The 18,058-nt window shown below is 37.8% G+C and overlaps 3 protein-coding genes across 5 annotated transcripts; 1 reads left to right on the top strand and 2 right to left on the bottom strand.

Annotated features, from left to right (window-relative positions):
• Nucleotides 1-950: 950 nt before the first annotated feature.
• On the bottom strand, nt 951-2,805 carry LOC129731519 (U3 small nucleolar RNA-associated protein 15 homolog). The gene is made up of 2 exons (XM_055691594.1): nt 2,560-2,805; nt 951-2,499 (listed from the first exon to the last, which is right to left on the bottom strand). The coding sequence occupies exons 1-2, from the start codon at nt 2,647-2,649 to the stop codon at nt 994-996; spliced, it is 1,596 nt and encodes a 531-aa protein (XP_055547569.1). The 5' UTR covers nt 2,650-2,805; the 3' UTR covers nt 951-993.
• Nucleotides 2,806-5,211: 2,406 nt separating this feature from the next.
• LOC129731521 (protein kish) lies at nt 5,212-5,820 on the top strand. Its single transcript, XM_055691599.1, has 3 exons — nt 5,212-5,372; nt 5,434-5,543; nt 5,595-5,820. Exons 1-3 carry the CDS (start codon nt 5,370-5,372, stop codon nt 5,698-5,700), a joined length of 219 nt encoding a protein of 72 aa, XP_055547574.1. The 5' UTR covers nt 5,212-5,369; the 3' UTR covers nt 5,701-5,820.
• Nucleotides 5,821-6,239: 419 nt separating this feature from the next.
• On the bottom strand, nt 6,240-17,604 carry LOC129731520 (ras GTPase-activating protein 1). Of its 3 annotated transcripts, none has more exons than XM_055691597.1 (8): nt 17,430-17,604; nt 16,984-17,183; nt 16,817-16,930; nt 15,769-16,754; nt 15,365-15,711; nt 8,012-8,924; nt 7,787-7,940; nt 6,240-7,619 (listed from the first exon to the last, which is right to left on the bottom strand). In XM_055691597.1, the coding sequence occupies exons 2-8, from the start codon at nt 17,147-17,149 to the stop codon at nt 7,468-7,470; spliced, it is 2,832 nt and encodes a 943-aa protein (XP_055547572.1). In that variant the 5' UTR covers nt 17,150-17,183; nt 17,430-17,604; the 3' UTR covers nt 6,240-7,467. The 3 variants fall into 3 exon arrangements, with proteins under 3 accessions (XP_055547572.1, XP_055547573.1, XP_055547571.1); XM_055691598.1 differs by having other exon boundaries at nt 16,984-17,188; XM_055691596.1 differs by having other exon boundaries at nt 16,984-17,234.
• Between the last annotated feature and the right edge of the window lie 454 nt (nt 17,605-18,058).

Below are 18,058 nucleotides of genomic sequence, written 5' to 3' on the forward strand. Positions count from 1 at the left end.
GGATCTTTTGGTAATTGATATTAGTTAAGATCCAAGTCGGATCTCTTACTACGCCCGTATTTGTACTTTTTTTTAATGCTCACTTGAAACTATTTTAGATTATAACAGGTGACATCATTAAAAAACATAAATCAAAACAACGAACAATGTTGTTCAGAAACACTGCCATCAAGCCTGATGATAAATTTTAACGCACTCGGGGTTTCCAATTTCAACCAATCAGCGAGTGGTTCCCAAAGTGGATGCAAATCTATACCCAGTTGTCTCCCCTTAGATTTTAAAGATTTTAAATGAGACGAGGATTTGCTCGTCGAAGCTTCAGTAATTCGCCCTGACGGAAGTAAATCATCTTCTTCGCACACATTGTGTGCGAATTTCAGAGAAAATTACGAATTATTTCAGTTTTATATATCAATCCCAAAAATATGCAGTTTTTTTTATTCTCGCTTGTTTTCCGTCGGTCTGGTTCCGCCACTGTTGTTGTGTCAATCACCGACGCCCAGGAGGCGACTCCACCCAGGACCCTAACTCACGATCCGTTGATTGACGGACCGGCGCCAACGGCTTTACTTCCCAGAGATTTTTCGCCTCAGAAAATCTCCCGGTATCGGCTAGGATTGAATCTAGACCAGTTTGGTTGGTTGTGAGTGGATCACGCCACCTCACAACCATCGACACCTATGTCGGCGGTGGGATTCGAACTCAGGCGTCGAGCGTAGTTTGCGGAGATGTTACCAACCACGCTAGGCCCCAGCCTGAATATGCAATGTTTAAGATGGAATTATAGTTGGTTATGTTGCTAGAACCAAGCATAAATTCATGAAGTATTTCAAAAATTTTACTAGTTCATTTACTTCCAACACAAAACGCACGTTGACAAAAAAGCAACAAACAGGGCGAAAATGAATGACAGAATAAAAACAAAGCTTTTCTAGCTTTATCATGAGATTTTATACCAAGGTCATCTCGAATCAGTTCAAAATTTATTAGGAATTAATCAATATTGATAACTGCTTGCTTTTGAGCATTCATGGAAGCTTCGATTTCTTTCATCAATATAGTTTCTTTATCTCCTTCGCTGTCTAAAGGTTGATTCACGTCGGCTGCAGCCGATATCATTTCAAGTAATCCCTGCACTTCAAGGAAATCCCTTATAATTTGCTCTTCTTTCTTCAGTCTTCGAGAAAGATTAACGAACATTTTTGCAACCTCCGAGCCTGCGAACTGTTCGAAATCAACTTGATACACATCAAGTAGAATATTTGACGCATCTATCAATGTCGGTGTAAATCGGTAATCGCCGATAAAGCGCATGACAAAATTCAGGAACTTGACCAGGAAAGCGTGTGTACGGTTTTTCAATGCCCGGTGCAGACCTTTGCGCCGAACAAGTTCTTTTATAAGAGCAACAGTCTTTTCAGGTGTTTTGTTCATTACACTAGGTATAACTACGCTATCTAAAGCTTTGCTATATTCGTACTTCCTCAACATCCGATCAAACTGCTCAATTTTGTCGTGGCGAAATTCGACGATTTTATCATCGGCACTCTCAAAAATGTTGTCGTATCTAGCCTGAAGTTTCGATCGGCGTGCTGTGATTTTCTCCGATTCATGTTTGTCCTTATCAGCACTATCACGTCGATGAATTGCTATTAAACCATCAACCATTCCAGTTACAAGGGTATCATCATTTCTGGAAACGCCTAAGCTTAATACGGCATTCGGATTATCAATAGTATGCACAACTTGATACGTGGCGATGTCGTAGATTTTGACATGTCGATCTAAGCTTCCTGACAGTAATCGTTTTCCATCAGTGGCCAACTGCAAACAGGTTATGGTTTTATGATGTTGAGAAAGCTGGGCTATCTTTCTTCCGCCAGCCAATGCATCATAGACATTTACGGAAGTGCCACCGGCACTGATGAATATTCCACCGCTGGGTAAGAAAATTAATGATTCTACTGGACTACCATGGTCTAAAGTCAATACTTTTCCTTGAGTTCGTGTATCGTACATATTGATTTTATGATCATATCCTCCCGAAACAAGAATGTTAGGATTGACAGGGTTTGTACAACCAGCTCTGATGTAGTCCGTATGCTCTGCAAAAGTCTGGATATGTTTCTCTGTAGCAATGTCCCAATATCGTACAGTTTTATCATCCGAAAAGCTACTGATGCAATGTCCGTCTGCATTAAAAAACGTTCGATGCACCGGGGCTTTGTGACCAGTGAAGAAACGCAGTATAGACTTTGACGAAACATCGAATAGTCGAATTTTGCCTAAGTCGTCGCCCGCTACTAGTAAATTACCATCTTTACGGAAGGAGCCACCGTGAGCTCCTTCCTGAAATTTGGTAATATTTTTAACCACTAGTTTTGTGACGGGGTTGTAAATTTGTACACGAACCGATGCAGTTACGGCAAACAAATAAGGTTCGACTGGACTGAAGTCTATATAATCGATAGCTCCAAATTCTTTCACCAGAGTAGGAATCTATTGATAAAAAAAATTACATTTCACTTTTCATGTTCATGATAGTTACTTTCTGCTTACCCCAAGTTGCTTCCAGTAAATCGTATCTGGCGAGTGTACGTTGGTCGATTTGGCATAGATTTGCGATTGGGTTTTTTTAAACTCACCCATTATAAAATGTTACACCTGTAACTCTATTGATTATAACTGAATCTTTGTATACTTTGTGCTTTTTACCACCAAAGGAACAACAGTTTATATTCAATTATCACAAACTTTATATTCTTTTCCCATGGCTTTCAAAGGCACGTGTTGTTTATTTTTATTGTATTGGGCAGTTTTAGCATCGATACACTGACGTCAAATCAGAATCAATAATATCGATTCCGTTTGGACCTTTCGACCAGGGGCCTATAAACGTCAACATTTTGCCTACCAATCATAAATTCATCACGGCGGTAATATTTCATTTCAAATACTTACAAAACTTATCTTATTCATTGAAAGTGCACATTGTACTGAAAACAAATGTTGAGCTCTTGTTTTTTTTTTTCATCTAAAATGACATTTACTCGAGACTAAGTCTACCGAAAAAATGGGACGTTTACTCTATTTCACTTGCGGGGGCCTAGTGTGGTTGGTAACGTCTCCGCCAACCACGCTCGACGCCTGGGTTCGAATCCCACCGCCGACATAGGTGTCGATGGTTGTGAGGTGGCGTGATCCACTCACAACCAACCCAACTGGTCTAGATTCAATCCTAGCCGACACCGGGAGATTTTCTGAGGCGAAAAATCTCTGGGATCACGCCTTCCATCGCATGAGGAAGTAAAGCCGTTGGCGCCGGTCCGTTAATAAACGGGTCGTGAGTTAGGGACCTGGGTGTGGAGTCGCCTCCCTGGGCGTCGGTAATTGGCCACAACGGTGGCGGAAATAGACCGACGGAAAATAAGCGAGAATAAAAAAAAAAAAATACTCTATTTCACTTGCTTTAGGGCAAACCAACCAAAAAGTGGGTACCAGAAACGCTGGTACCAGGATCAATGAGTGGTAGATGGAAAATGTATGGAGTTTGACAGCCACAAGAGCCCCCTGCTTTCGACCGTTTAAGTGGAGACCTACACTCGAAAAATTTTTCACAAATTGTTACATAAAAGTTGCTGTATACAGCTTATTTTTTCATTTTCTATAATTTTGCATAAATTATGTGACAATCATGACATCTATGTATTTAAAAATCACATACAATCTATGTTTTATCAGTTATCTTATATGAACTTGACAACTTCAAACAAAATCAGTAGAGGATCAGAGGCATCGAATAACACTTCGCACCTAACATGCGAAAGTGTCTGGTTGCACTACTTCCGTTCCTTCGAAATTTTCTATAAGTTGAAATTATAATGGAACGAATTAAAAAACAGATCAGAAGTTATATTATACTAGATATTATATTCAAAATACGACAAACGTTTTCAAAATTGCTTGATATACTGTACGATTAAAAATTTTCACTCTATTAGAAACAATGACATACATATTTATTAGAAATTTGACACTGATCGCTTCAATAAATAAATTTGGCAAGTTGTTAAATTCATTTGCGTCATACCCGAATTTTTGAATGTTTTTGGTGTGTTCATTCTGCAGCCGCATGTATATGATGTATATACGGCCCGGTCCGCACTATTTATGATGATCTGTATGATGTAACTAAACTAAATTCGAGTTTGAAAACTTATGCATACATGGGCGAACTGTCATTGTAGCGATTTCGCGTAGTTTTAAATCGTGATTTAGAAACCGAAAGACAACGATAGAATATTTTTGAAAATCACGTTTTGCTTATAAAATGCAAATCTTTGTGATAATATAAAAAACTGATATAGCTAAACAACTCGGTTGATTGGTTTCGTCAAAGAATGTACACCGAAAGTGTTTGAATGCCAGTTGTATCTAAGGGGAGACAACTGGGTATAGATTTGCATCCACTTTGGGAACCACTCGCTGATTGGTTGAAATTGAAAACCCCGAGTGCGTTAAAACTTATCATCAGGCTTGCTGGAAGTGTTGCTGAACAACATTGTTCGTTGTTTTGATTTATGTTTTTTATTGATGTCACCTGTTATAATCTAAAATAATTTCAAGTGAACATTAAAAAAAAGTACAAATACGGGCGTAGTAAGAGATCCGACTTGGATCATCACTAATATCAATTACCAAAAGATCCAAAAGTGCGCAAGGAGTTATGACGGTTTTGCGTGAAGCATAAGAAAAGCATACCGCTGCTCAATGTCGGGAGTAAAGAGTGTAGTGTGAGCTTATTTCTACTTTTGAACCCGTTCTGGATTAAGTTTGGAACATACCTGTTGGGGCATATTGCTTGTACGGAGAGTACAATTCAGATGGGTCAATGAATGAATCATAATCGTTGATAGATGACACGTTAGATTTTAAGTATAATAAAGATGCAGATTCTCCGGTAACGCTCAGACGGTAAAATTATCGCCTGCAGGAGGAATTGTGCATAATGGTGATAAAAAGCATTAAAAACATTCAAGTATTTTCCGAGTGAATGGCATCACTTACGAAAAATACAACAGGGATCATCGAGGTGGATGAAGAAGAAGAGTAAGAAGCCAGATGTCGCCCCGTCGCCCCTTAGAGTTGTATAGGCACAAAAGGTTAAAATAAAATTAGCGTGTATTGTTCTTATTCGATCATTCGAAGAAAGAAACAAACAATTGAAAAAGTCATAACAAGAACACGTCACATTATAGAAATTCAGCTTCTAGAGCTACAATCGAAATAATTGTGATTTGATAGCAAAACGTTTTCTGAGAACGGCTGAAATCAAAAAAATTGAAGGAGCTCCGGATTAATTGACAACCATGGTAAAATGTTTTTTGCATGTATTTATAGAGTATAGCTCGTTATATCTTAGTAAATTTCTAGAGCGCAATTTTCAACTTTCAAAGTTTACTTTCGGTTCTGCTGTTGATGATTTGTACTTGTGCATATCTGCGGTCGCTGTTTCCCAGTCTAATTGATCGGAATAAAACAGGGTATGCATTTTAGTGTTTTTTTTTAACTCATACGACAAATTTCTTCCGTAGTATGCTAGGTATATTCTGGAAATTAGCAAGAATTGGCGAAAGGAAATCTCCCTGGGTTGCAGTGGCCTGTGTGCTGATGGCGGCGTCGATACTATTTTACACCTAAGCTTTTCGTTGTAATTAATTCTGTTTATGTTATCTTATTTAACTTACCGACTAACAGCTGTATTGAAATTATTACTTTCTGAAAATATAAAAAATATGTTTTGAGAATGTCACTGGTAAATAGGTAATTATTCTTCTTCAACTTTGATAAAATCCATTGAATTTTAGTATTGTACTTATCATTCTAGCAAATACATTCATTGATATTGAAGAACTATTTTTTCTGGATAATTTTGGAACCAATCAATTCAGCATTTTTTCAGGTTTAAAACTGCTACAAGGACTTAATTTAGTAACGTATAACGTTTAAATAGTAGCGTTCATCGGAATGTTTGTTGAAAAAATATACGAATAGTGTAATGTAACTATGTAATGTACATAATTATGTATTTGTAGCACTGACTTTTCAACTTACCATATGAAACATTTTTTAAGAAAGATGCGAATGGTTTATTTGAGTCGCCTTCAGAATATAAGGTAATCACTAGCCACCGAAGAGCTAGAAGTTGGGGTTGTATTTCTTTCAGTGAAAAATGCATGTTTCCGTTTCGTTAATTATTTGTAATATTCTGCGTTTAAATATGATTATAAAAATGCATTGAAAATTGTCTGGGCTGAAGCATGGCCTAATTGATCTGGGTGACAGTAGAGAAAATAATTGAATAAAAGCATATAAAAAGTAGAAAATAACATATTTATAAATATCTGTGTACTAACTAAAATGGCGTTTGTTGCACTCGCTGTCAACATCCCTGCAATCAACTTTCCAATACACCGTATTCGTTAGGTGACCTGTGATGTAAACCTGTGGGTTTACCTGCAGGGCGGAAAACGCAATTAAATGCACATAGACAATGTCTCCTAAACGCTAAACTGAGGACTGAATCTCCACGTCTTTTTGGTATAATATTCTACTTTTGAGTTCCTGTTTGTTTCCAACATTCCACTATCATTAAAATTACTTCGTTTCTCATTATGGTATTGGTTGATTCTCGTTTGTTTCGCTGCCCCACTATTCTACGAAAGTAGTTTCTTCGGTTTAGACAGTCTAGTTAAAACTGATTCATACTTGGTTTTAATATATCCGCTTGTTGATGATGCGCTCTAATGTAAAGTATTCCTATAAATGATATTGGTTTTTTTATTTGACAGTTAAAAAAAAACAAGAAACAGGATGCAAAGAATAGCCCAGTGCATCTACAAAGTGGATCTGTTGTTTTTGTTATTTATTTATGAATCTAAAGTGGATATTTTGAATTAAAAATAACCAAATCTTTATCTTTTAGGCATGCATGCATGCTGTTATGGCGGTACAAATCAACATCAAAATTTTGAGTCGAAAATGTTCTGTACTTTTTGTGCGATGGAATATATTTCCACTTTGTTTGCTCCGTTTTGTCGAAAAATGTATGCCTAAAGATATCTCTCCTGAGTACCGCAAAATGCTATAAAACGATTGTGTTGCTGTAGAATACAATTCACCATTAGAACAATGCAACGAATAAGCAGCTTTAGTCTAGTTTTACCTACTCCAAAAATACAGAGTAAACCACAAATAAGATGTGCAACATCTCGATTATTTAAGAGTGCCCTAGCTCTGGAAATTCTGTTATATACGGATAGTATTTATACTCTCAAACGGGTAATTTAGTCCCGCTCTTGTGTTCAATACTTCAACGTCAAAGGAAGTAGGAAGTGTAAGATTTTAGACCAATGTATTACATTCATATTGTTCGACTACGCATAATTTTGCTCATTTGCTCACAGATTAACTAATCATTTCGCGATATTTGAGTTTATGCTTCGACAGCATATCCGTGACTGTGACCAGTTTTTTGAGCGCGTTGTTAGCCTTACTCATTGATTGCAATTCCGGTAGGTAGGAAACGCAGATGTGATGCAGAGTGGCCAGCTCACGACCTGTCAATTAAATAACATAAGACTTGTATTGCAAATATTGACATTTTCAATATTAGTTACTGCTGGATTGAAAAAAAAACTTGAAAATAGTAGAATCTCAACGCAAGCAATAACAAAAATCTATAACAGTAGAGTAAAAACTCTGTTTTGCGAAATGTTTATAGTACCTGCATCTGAGCTTGAAAGTGTACAGTTGTTCTGTTCTACCATACATCCCGGAGGTGGATTCGGATCCGTAACTGATGACAGCTGGTCTAAAAAGACGATCATGCGTTCCTTATTTTTCAGAATAAATGGATTTACCACTTCCATATATGGCTCCTATTGTTTATGTAAAAAAGGGATATATTGTATTAAAAAGAAATAAACCGAGTTTTTTTTTCGCATAATACCTTTCCTCCAAACTCTACCAAATTTGCCAAGTTTTGCAAACATTTGGCAACCATTATAAGTGTCCGAGTAGCCATTTGGTGAGGTGTTTCGCTGACTAGACTGAATTGACGTGGATTGAGCAATGCTGGACAGAGAAGACGCAAAAATATGAATCCGGAAACAACACGAGTGCGCACGAGACGCTCAGTTGGAGATGGCCATTTCGCAACCACTGCCTTTTGAAGACAGTTGCAGATATAACGCACTGTTCGAGGGCATGCATCGGGTGAAGTGAAGATTGATTGAGTGACTTGGTCCAAAATCATTAACAGGAATTCAGCATTTGAGCAGGCGTCGTCACTCACATCCATTTTCGTTGGATTCAATTCTCCCGACTGCTTACTGTCGAGTATTCTTTGGATTGTGTCAGAAACGGCAGACTGAAGGAATATTGTGCACTCGGCACGCATGTAGAGATCCATGAGTGTGGTTGCCAATGAAGCACCTCGGAACAACGTTGTCGTTTCATTCTCACGTGCGACTTCCGCTTGGCAGAGTATTCTCAGTAATTCTGTTTCACGTTTCTCATGACGAAACACTTTCAGTAGGGAGGTTGCCAGCGGAATGCGGTCGTTGTGACAAATTTCAGCCAGCGCACGAACTGCATTTAATTCCGGCTCAACTAACAGCTGTTGCAGTGGGCTGTATTCTTCGCACGGCATAACCAAATCATCCAAGTAACGTATACGCAAGCGAATGGAACCCCATTCACCCATTGGAGTCATTCCGATCAAGGGATACCATTCTTCTGTTTCCTGGCCATTTTTAAGTCCACATAGATCAACGATCAGTTCTGCAACCTCAGAATCTTTACCACGTTTACCCTTGCTTAGAACAGTTACCGTCACAGTAACCACGTCTGGTGGGACATCGCTGAAAAAGAGAAGGGACGAAAAATTTTATGTTTAGAGCCCTTGTTGGTAAGTTTCTGAATGTTTTGATGTTGCAAATGTCTTAAATTTATTTTGGGTATAAATCCATCTTGTTTCTATTTATTTTTTTGTCAAATACAAGACCTATAGTGATACATTTGTTACAGTGTCGTCGTTCTAAGGTAACCATATTACATATTGGAAGAGCAGAAACTTACATTAGAAGTTTTGCTGCATAATTGTCAGCTTTGGATTTGAAAAAAAAGGGGACAAGGAGCTTCATCTTAGGAAAATAATTCTCTACAGCGATAAAATATTTTGTTTTGGAACGACTGCATAATTAAAGTAGGCTGATAAACATGAGCACCTCAGCATTTGCTTAGACCACTGTTGCAGTCATCCTTTGCTTTAGACCAGTTGTTCCCAACCTTTTCGGCTTCGCGGCCCCTTCGCTAAATACAAAGAGCTTCGCGGCATCTAAAAATAATTCCAGATTTAAGTTTCACAATACGAGGCTGTTTGTCAGTTTCATATCGCCCTGCAATCTCATTTGTTTCATGTTTTGGTCTTAATTTGCAGAAGGGTTTAAAATCCGCTTCTACAGAGGTATATACAAAGAAGTTTTAATCATCATCACCGTTCAATCATCCGATCAAATTCACTAAAACCTTCGCGGTCCCCTTTGCCGGCTGCTTTCGACATTTTATCACTGAAGTCCTTTGATGTATGTGTATAGCGTGTTCAAATGAAATTGGTTGTTGGGGAACGATTGGTTCTTTGTATGCGCAACTTCGACTTTGAAGCTGTCGAACCGGTACTCGATATCTGACAAAGAACGTTATCCCTAAGTATAGAAGCAGTACGTTCTTGACTTTGGTGTAGCTTTTTATTTCGGAAATCACACAAGCTGCCCATTAGGTATTTCGCCTACGCACATTTGTATCAAAACATGCTGTCCCGCAAAATCCGTTCCCTAGTCATATTGCTTTTGTGTTTGCCGTCTCTATAACTTCGTTGTTTATTGTTTAACATGGTGTGGGTGGCAAAGAGAATCGATTTTTCGAATTTCGCTTAGAAGTATCCAAGTAACCAGTAAGCACTAAATCATTGCCGTACAACAATACTATATTTGATTACAGAATTCTGGGTAAGAACTTATTCTGACCTAAATGCTTGTATATTATATCAGATAATGTTGAAAAGGCGAAATAGCGAGCTGATAAAATGCTGCAGGTGGCAACCAATAATATGCATCACTAATGCTGATTTGGAGCACCCATGAGGTACGAATGCAAATAAATATTCAGAAGGAATACATGTGTTTATTTTGTGCATGTGTTTTTCCTTAACAACATTTGGAATTCAACAGGGACTTTTTTCATCTTTGATATTGACGGTTCAGAAACCACGAGCCCAGGAGATGTAGATCCTGGATCCAATTCACTACTTTGCAATTGTTTTGTATTGGGTATTTCGGAAAGTTTCATGCTTTCATATACCCGAAATTTGCGTCGAAAATTCCCACTCCTCAATGTTTTTTTCCATTTACGTGGAGTATCCATGTTCCGTCTATTTTTAATTGACCACTCGATATCGCTCGTTATTGGCACTTGCGAAAAAATGTAATGCGTCTTCTATATGCATTTAAAACACTACATCGTAGCACTTACGGTAGCCTTTTAAGTGCATATTTTGCTCTCAGTAATGCTAGTTTAGCATAATGCCCTAAGCATTAAACAACATGACTGAATTAGTGCTAATAAAATGCTATATCCATATGCTCATGGTTACGTGTGTAGTGCTCAACAGTTTCCTATTCTCGAGAAAAACGCAAAGTTTAATTTAATCGGACTTTGGGAACACGTGCCTCAAGCAATCAAAGGTCCACGGAAAATATCGATGACAAAAAGTAGAAGGTTATATCTGACACACAACTCTATGATTGACGTAGGACAACGAGGCAGGGCTGCAAATTTTCGACACTGCAAATGAAAATGACAAAAACCGCATTTTCACTGTCTCAAGTTGAAACGACCTTCAGTGTCAGCGGTGTCAATTTTCAATGAAAGTCCGGTCATTGAAAGAAAGGATATGTCTGATTTAATATCGAAATTATTTGATTTTAGCCAATTCCTTGCATGAAGTCGATGAACAATATGAGCACCTGAATTCTCAACCGCATAAACATCGCTGAAGCAACACAGCGTGTGCGAAATCGCCGAAATGCTGCTAGCCAACAGTCACTGTCAGGTGATTGGAGCTGAAAGTCTCTTTCATTCTCAGCTCGTACGTCAATTTTTTGAAAATCTGGAAAGAACAAAAATAAAACCTGAAAAAAATCTGGCAGTCATTTTGTGAGGCAAAAGGTAGTTTTTCCGGATAAAATTCTTGGGGTACTCAACATTTTAAGTAACAAAATTGCAAAGTTTTGCCCCAAATTTGAAGTTATGACCTTTTTGCGAAACAGAGAAAATAAAATCTGGATAAAATCTGAATAATTTATGAAAAATCTGGATACCTGGCAACGCTGCTCGTACGTTGAAAATTTGCAATTCAAAGATTTAAATTTCAACTGAAAATCTTAAAATCGTTAAAAATCTGTCCATGTGGTATGTGGATGGCCCCATAGTTGCAAAGATTGGAAATGAACACAAGCCGCAGTCTGTGCTGCTTTCATGAATAAAAATGAGACCATCTTTTCCACGGAAACAGTTAGATGATTGATGAACGACTAATCACGTACTAAGGATGAAGATGCGAGATGTAAAAGCAATATTTGGTACATTTTTGTGATATCTGCGTATGGGAAGCGTGCACGTGGTTGGTTGAATGATATTGATTTTGAAATAATTTTGGATTTGTTGATTTTTTTTAATAATAACTATTTTAACATATTATGTCGTACTGTTGATGCTTATAACAACTCTCGTAAAATATGTCTTGATTTGTACATCGCTAAAACGTTTCACAGAATGCGAGAGAAATCTTGAATGGACCCTTACGGAAAGACGTAATCCTACGTCAAAAAGCCAAATGTCTTATGCATGAAACGTCGCGATCTTGTGTTATCTCAAAAAAAAAAAAAATCGAAAAATTCGACTTTCTGCGACATAGAAAATTTGCGTGCTTAACCCTCTCTCTACTATGGTTACTGTGTATAGCACCACAGTTTTGGATGCAAAAAGCCTTATGAAATATTTACCAATGCTACTCAAACTGCATAAATATATTCTTGAATAATAAGCTGATTGTTCAAGAATATATTTCTCGCCAAACATGTGAAAAGGGCCCATGTGCCATATGTAAACAAGCCAAATTTTCTCGTTTTTTGATCAATACAAGCGAAATCTGCTCTTACCAATAAGGTTTATTGATAAAAGAATTCACTCTTTATCAAAAAATCTTATTTGTACGAGTAGAATAAGCTTGTATTCATTGAAAAACGTGAAATTGTGGCTTGTTTACATATGGCACATGGGCCCTTTTCACATGTTCAGCGAGATTTATGAATTTTGAGTAGGATTGGTAAATATGTCGAAAGGCTTTTTGCATCCAAACCTGTGGTGCTGTAGAGTAACCATGGTAAAGAGAGGGTTAAAACCAATGCAATATATGGGAAATTTTGATCTACGAATTTCGCTTAGAAGTAGGGCTCAAAAGTTTCGCCTTCATGGAAAGAGTACCCATGTAAATGTTTAGGTCAATTGGACTTTGGAAACACAGGTTGAGGCACGTCAACTTTCTGGAAATTAAAAATTTTTGAGACAGAGCCCACTTGGGGCTATCTGGTATCTTTTTCTTGCATCGTGAATCTGAATAACGTTTCTCTATTCTCTATTCCAGTGTAATTAAGAAATTTGCTATTAAACATATGACATCAAAAAAAATGCGATATGGACAATTTCATGAACTACTACTACCTGTGCTTTTTTTAATCGATATTTTTCGTGAAACTTCGACCGTTTTGAGGCACGTGTTCCAAAAGTCCGATTGAACTGAAATTTTGCATGGAGGCTTGTTTCGAGAAGACGAAACTTTTGAGCGGTATTCGAAGGTATTTTTTTTTTTCATACAACTCATTACCGCTCTAATGCTGTATCTTATTACCGCTCTAAATCTTCAATGTACAACAATTCAGTAGCTTCTGCCTTTTGTATAGAACGATAAAGCGCCGGTTACGGGAAGGGAGGAAGAAAGTTGTTGCCAGAGACCGAGTTTGCCTCTGCATCTCTTACGACTGTTACGGAAAGAAAGGGTACCGTGGTAAGTGACGGATTGTTATACTTTTTACTAAGTATCGGTAATTATAATTTTCGCGTAATTTTTCATAAGGACCTATCTAACATTGAGAGATTCTCTTTGTTTACTTTCTCTTTGATCAATAACTAGGTTATTTTTCCATATTTCATAACACTCAATGCATAGTAAGCAAGACAGTATTACTATCTCTCGATTAAAGGGAAGAAAGGTTGGAAAATGTTTATAATAACGACGTAATTAACGAAACAAAGTGAGAGAGAAGAGAATCTCTCAATGTTAGATAGGTCCTTTTGAAAAATTACGCGAGAATTGTCTGGAAAGGTATGCATTACTTGACTGTGTGTCGGATCACAGTTTTTTAGGTATAATGGAAGGGTAAAAAATGGGGTTTGGGAGCCTGAGAATAAACCCATGCGTGAAAGTTTCTCTGACACCTAAAGGTCTCATTCCACTTAGATTCGAACTCATGACCAATCGCTTATCAAAGCGGAATCTATAATCTTGAGGCTACCAGCTCCCCGTATTCCACGTTACTTGAAATATGATACAAAAAGCCAAACTTATATTGCTTTCATGGCAACAGGCTGCAGACCCACTGTCGTATCCAAGATACATTTCCACATCCGTCAATATTCTTCAATTGCCTCTAGCACCGGTTTCGATAGCCTGTCACAACTTCACAAACAGATCCAAAATTATGCCTGGAGTTTTGACCATCAAGAATAGCATGAACAAGCTCAACCAGTTTCGTTTGGAAATCGTGTTTAAGTATAGTTTGTATAAAATTCGCTGCGACTAACTCAATTATAAGCCCATAAACAAGTTAACGTTAATGATTTAACTCAAGGTGAACTTCTGGGTGTTGTGGATCGGTTTCCTCACGAATCGCATCGGTACTCTTCATCAAAGACATGAACAGTATACAAGAGTACTGAAACCGACTAGGTTGCCTTTTTTATAGGGCAAAAGAGTGCGTCTTACAAGCCTGTTGATATTATATCTTAAGTCTACACTTTTGATATGAGCCGAAGGATTGCACGAAATAGCTGCTCGGTCGCGACTTTTAAATGCTCGGTTGAGAAGCCGTCTTTTGCAGCTTTTAAGTTCTCCAAAGCTCTCTCCAAGGCTGGCGGGTATACAGCTTGTTTATCCTGTTTATGTCGACAGTACTATACCCTTCACCGTTCAACAGCAATGCTGTTTCTAGCGCATGGCTATAGCCGTCTCGTAGGTTATCAGGTTTCCTTCCCTGCTGTTGCATATGACAGGGATTGGCATAGTCCGGTTTCAGATACCGTGGCCACTTCATAGAACCTCCTCATACCGAACCTAGAGAGATCCATTCCTACATTTGCCTCAAGAGATCCTTTCTCCCGTTTCATGCGTCCGTGGAATTTCTTCTACCGCGTTAGCCTCTCAGTAAACTCAGTAACCATAACAGTCTACTTGTTACGTTCATTAAAGCTTTTAGACTGAATACATAATTAAATAGTGGACACTTAGAAAGGTTATAGTAATTTACACATAGTTTAAAAATTGAAATAAGATAATAGTTATCGTTAGCTCAATTGAAATCTGAACGAAAAGTTTACTCATTAAACTATGCAGTTAAAATAGTTCTTTTTTAGGATTATAAATCGTAATTATAAAGTGAATGAGTTTCCCTGTTTAATGAAATAACTTGCGAACAACGATTTGTCGAGATATTTCAAGATTAGTCTACGTAGGTAATGAGGCCGTTACAAATCTTATTTTCATTTTATGTCACTTCAAAAATCTTGAATATTGCAAGGGTAAGAAAAAAAACCTCAAACCGTTTTGTTCAGTTTATTGGTTTTCCGACAGCATAAATGCTTTATTTAGCAACAAACAAGTCCAGTGACAGCGAGAGTGTCGTCAAAAGACAAGCGAAATAAATAATAATAATAAAAAAATGTTATTTTTCAACATTTATTTGAGTGCAAGTTACAAACGTCATAACTTGCACACAAACTTTGATCAAAGATATTTCTTTTTTTTCGTCTCGGTGTTATTTATTTTTTGCCACCCTCTTTGCTAACTTTGATAACCTTGGACATAAAAAGAATTCGAAATTTGTATCAGACTAATCTCCAAAAAAAAAAAAAACAGAACTAATTTAAGAGCAAATCAAGGACCGAGCTGAACTAAATGTCTACTTACTCTAAGACGAATTCCTCCTCCCAGACTGGATCCGGGGCGGTTTTGACACGCGTTTTACCCACTTTTACTTGATTAAGGGACACAATGCAGTACGGATGCGGCACTAACTTAAAAGGTAGCCGATGAGCTTCGAGAATTTGCAGATTGAGACAACGCAATTCTCGCAGTCGGGGTACCTTTGATTGGGCCTTACTGAGCTGAGAAACACAGTGGGATTTGAGCGCAGTAACCCACTCAATGTAACTTTCCTGGCTGTTGGCACATAGATAGGAAATCGTTGCCAAGCATGGAAGTGCACGCTCGACAATCTGGAAGCAATGCTGTCTTTCCCAGAACGATTCATGGCACTACAAAGCAGAAACACGGTAATCTATGTTAATGATATTTTGAAGAAAAATATTTACCTGGTAGAGATAAGCACATGAGAGATCAATTAATCCTTTTGGTTTTGTTTTCTTCGGGCTATCATAGAAACATAAATGCGTTTCCGATCCCTCAACCAGCAAAGCAAAGTACAATTGTTTCCATTTGGCCGTTTTGTCCGATTTTTTCAGTAAATAACCATGATGTTTTATGCCCTTTGTTTTCTTCAGAATATTTTGATCGCGACACTCGCGCAAGGTGGCATAGATTTTCTCAGCAGCACTAGCGACGCTGGTAGGCGGATGGTACTCAGGTTGACTACCGTTGATCACCGCATGCATTAGTGTGTGGCCTTCAACTATCTGTTCTTTCCGATATCGGTTTATAACCGCATCCAAACACTCAAAAGTTCGTCCACCCATTAAATAGCGAACTCCTTTTTTCTCGATACGAAAACGTTGAATTTGATTGTTTATGTGGAAAAACAAAGAATAATCTCCAGGAGAATTATCGCTTGGTCGAACCAAGAAACTTCCTGGGCCGGCTTTGACCAGCATATCAACTGCTTCGTTCTTCGAACATGTTGGATGAAACCAGGAAAATACCGTATTTGGGTCAATGCTAGGATCCAAATCTTCTACCAATTCACGGAAAATCATTCCTTGTTCACCAGTTCTATGTGCGGTCACCCAAAGCCAGCCGTCTCCCATATCGTTGTGTACGAAGAATATGTCCCCTTTCTGGAAAGTCAACTCGTCAGTATCGGGCATTTTCGTGTATGGTAATATAGCCACAACACGCTTCTTGTCATTGACCGGCTCAGGAGGTGGTATCGGGTAGACTAACTTTTCTCTTTTTAACAAATCACTGCACGATGTATAATAACCGACTAAATCACTTAGCGAGAAAAACTGCCGTCCTCCAATGTAAAAGTCTCCACAAACGGCCGTAATGCGGAAATGATTGATACCCGTTCTTCCGGAGTAACTCAAAACATAAGAACCGGGCTTACGATCACTTTCACGAACTATAGATTAGAGAAATAAAATATAATGTACAGACAAATTAAATCTTCTGCCAGGTGCTCACCTAAATAACTTCCAAGTCTTGAAGCTGACTTCAATCTCTGCTCTGCACTAAATCGATCCAATCGTCCATGATACCATTCACTCTCTGGAGGAGCAGTTATCGCTGGACGATCTCCTGTAACGATATTGCTAATTAGTTCGATATACGGTCAAATTTAAAACAATTACCGTTCAAGGTTGTCGGTCCATCGAACTCATCCTGATCCAATTCCTGTGCAATATCGCCGAGATCGATTCCGCCGCCATCCTCCGATCCAGTGGAAGGCGACCCGAGCTTATCCCGCTGAAAACCTCCTAGCGCTCCACTTCCACTCATTCTCATCATATCTGCCATGGCTATTTGCTTTGTTCACCTACTAGACTAGCTTCTGCTCTTAGTAGGGGGTAGACAAGAAAGCCACTTAACTACCTTATAAATACTGAAAATTTTATGTTAAATAATTTAAGTTATTTTATCATTCGTAGCAACAAAAAAAAACATTGAGAGCAGTGAAAAGCAAATTTTTTCACCCAGAACAAATTTGAAACAAAAAAAGCAACAAAAAGTTTGTCAATAAAATGTCTGATAAAAAGAGACTCGAAAGGTTTATTTTTTCCAATTTTTTAGCCTTTACCTGTGCCCAAAAGATTTCACATCGGAAGTCTACACCATTCTGACACCGTGAAATTACTTTTATTTGCACAATCAGTCAACAATATAAAATAAAATTACACATTCGAACAGTTCTTGATGATTAATCGGAAAAAATATTGAACGTCGCACAGCAATAAAACAAGAATAATTAAATCGGCCAGTTGTCACTTTTGACATTTTTTCTAATAATCGACATACGTTACTATATTTCACTTTTCACACACACAACACACGAACAAAAAAGTACCTGATTCTAAGGTAAAAATCGCCTTTCGAGAGTGAGATCACAGCCCATTGTGTATAATTTTTATGGTTTTCACAAACACTATAATGGCATATTCGCAGCCTTCCCGAAAAAAATAATATTGATAAAAACTTAAAAGCTGCTATAATTGCTGTAATAATAGTTAAAATCTACTAAATTTGTGTTTGACGCGATGGGGTGCAATATGCATTTTTTAGTTTTATATAACTTCAACAAATAGTTGTTGAGGGGTTTTTACATTTAACTCCCCTGTTAATCCGTTCTTTGTGTAACCAACACGTTAAGTTGGAAAAACAGAAGTTATTCATTCACACAAAGAAAATATTACCATGCGAATACGTAAA

The sequence above is a fragment of the Wyeomyia smithii genome, chromosome 3, assembly GCF_029784165.1.
Source record: "Wyeomyia smithii strain HCP4-BCI-WySm-NY-G18 chromosome 3, ASM2978416v1, whole genome shotgun sequence".
In the NCBI taxonomy this organism is placed as follows: domain Eukaryota; kingdom Metazoa; phylum Arthropoda; class Insecta; order Diptera; family Culicidae; genus Wyeomyia; species Wyeomyia smithii.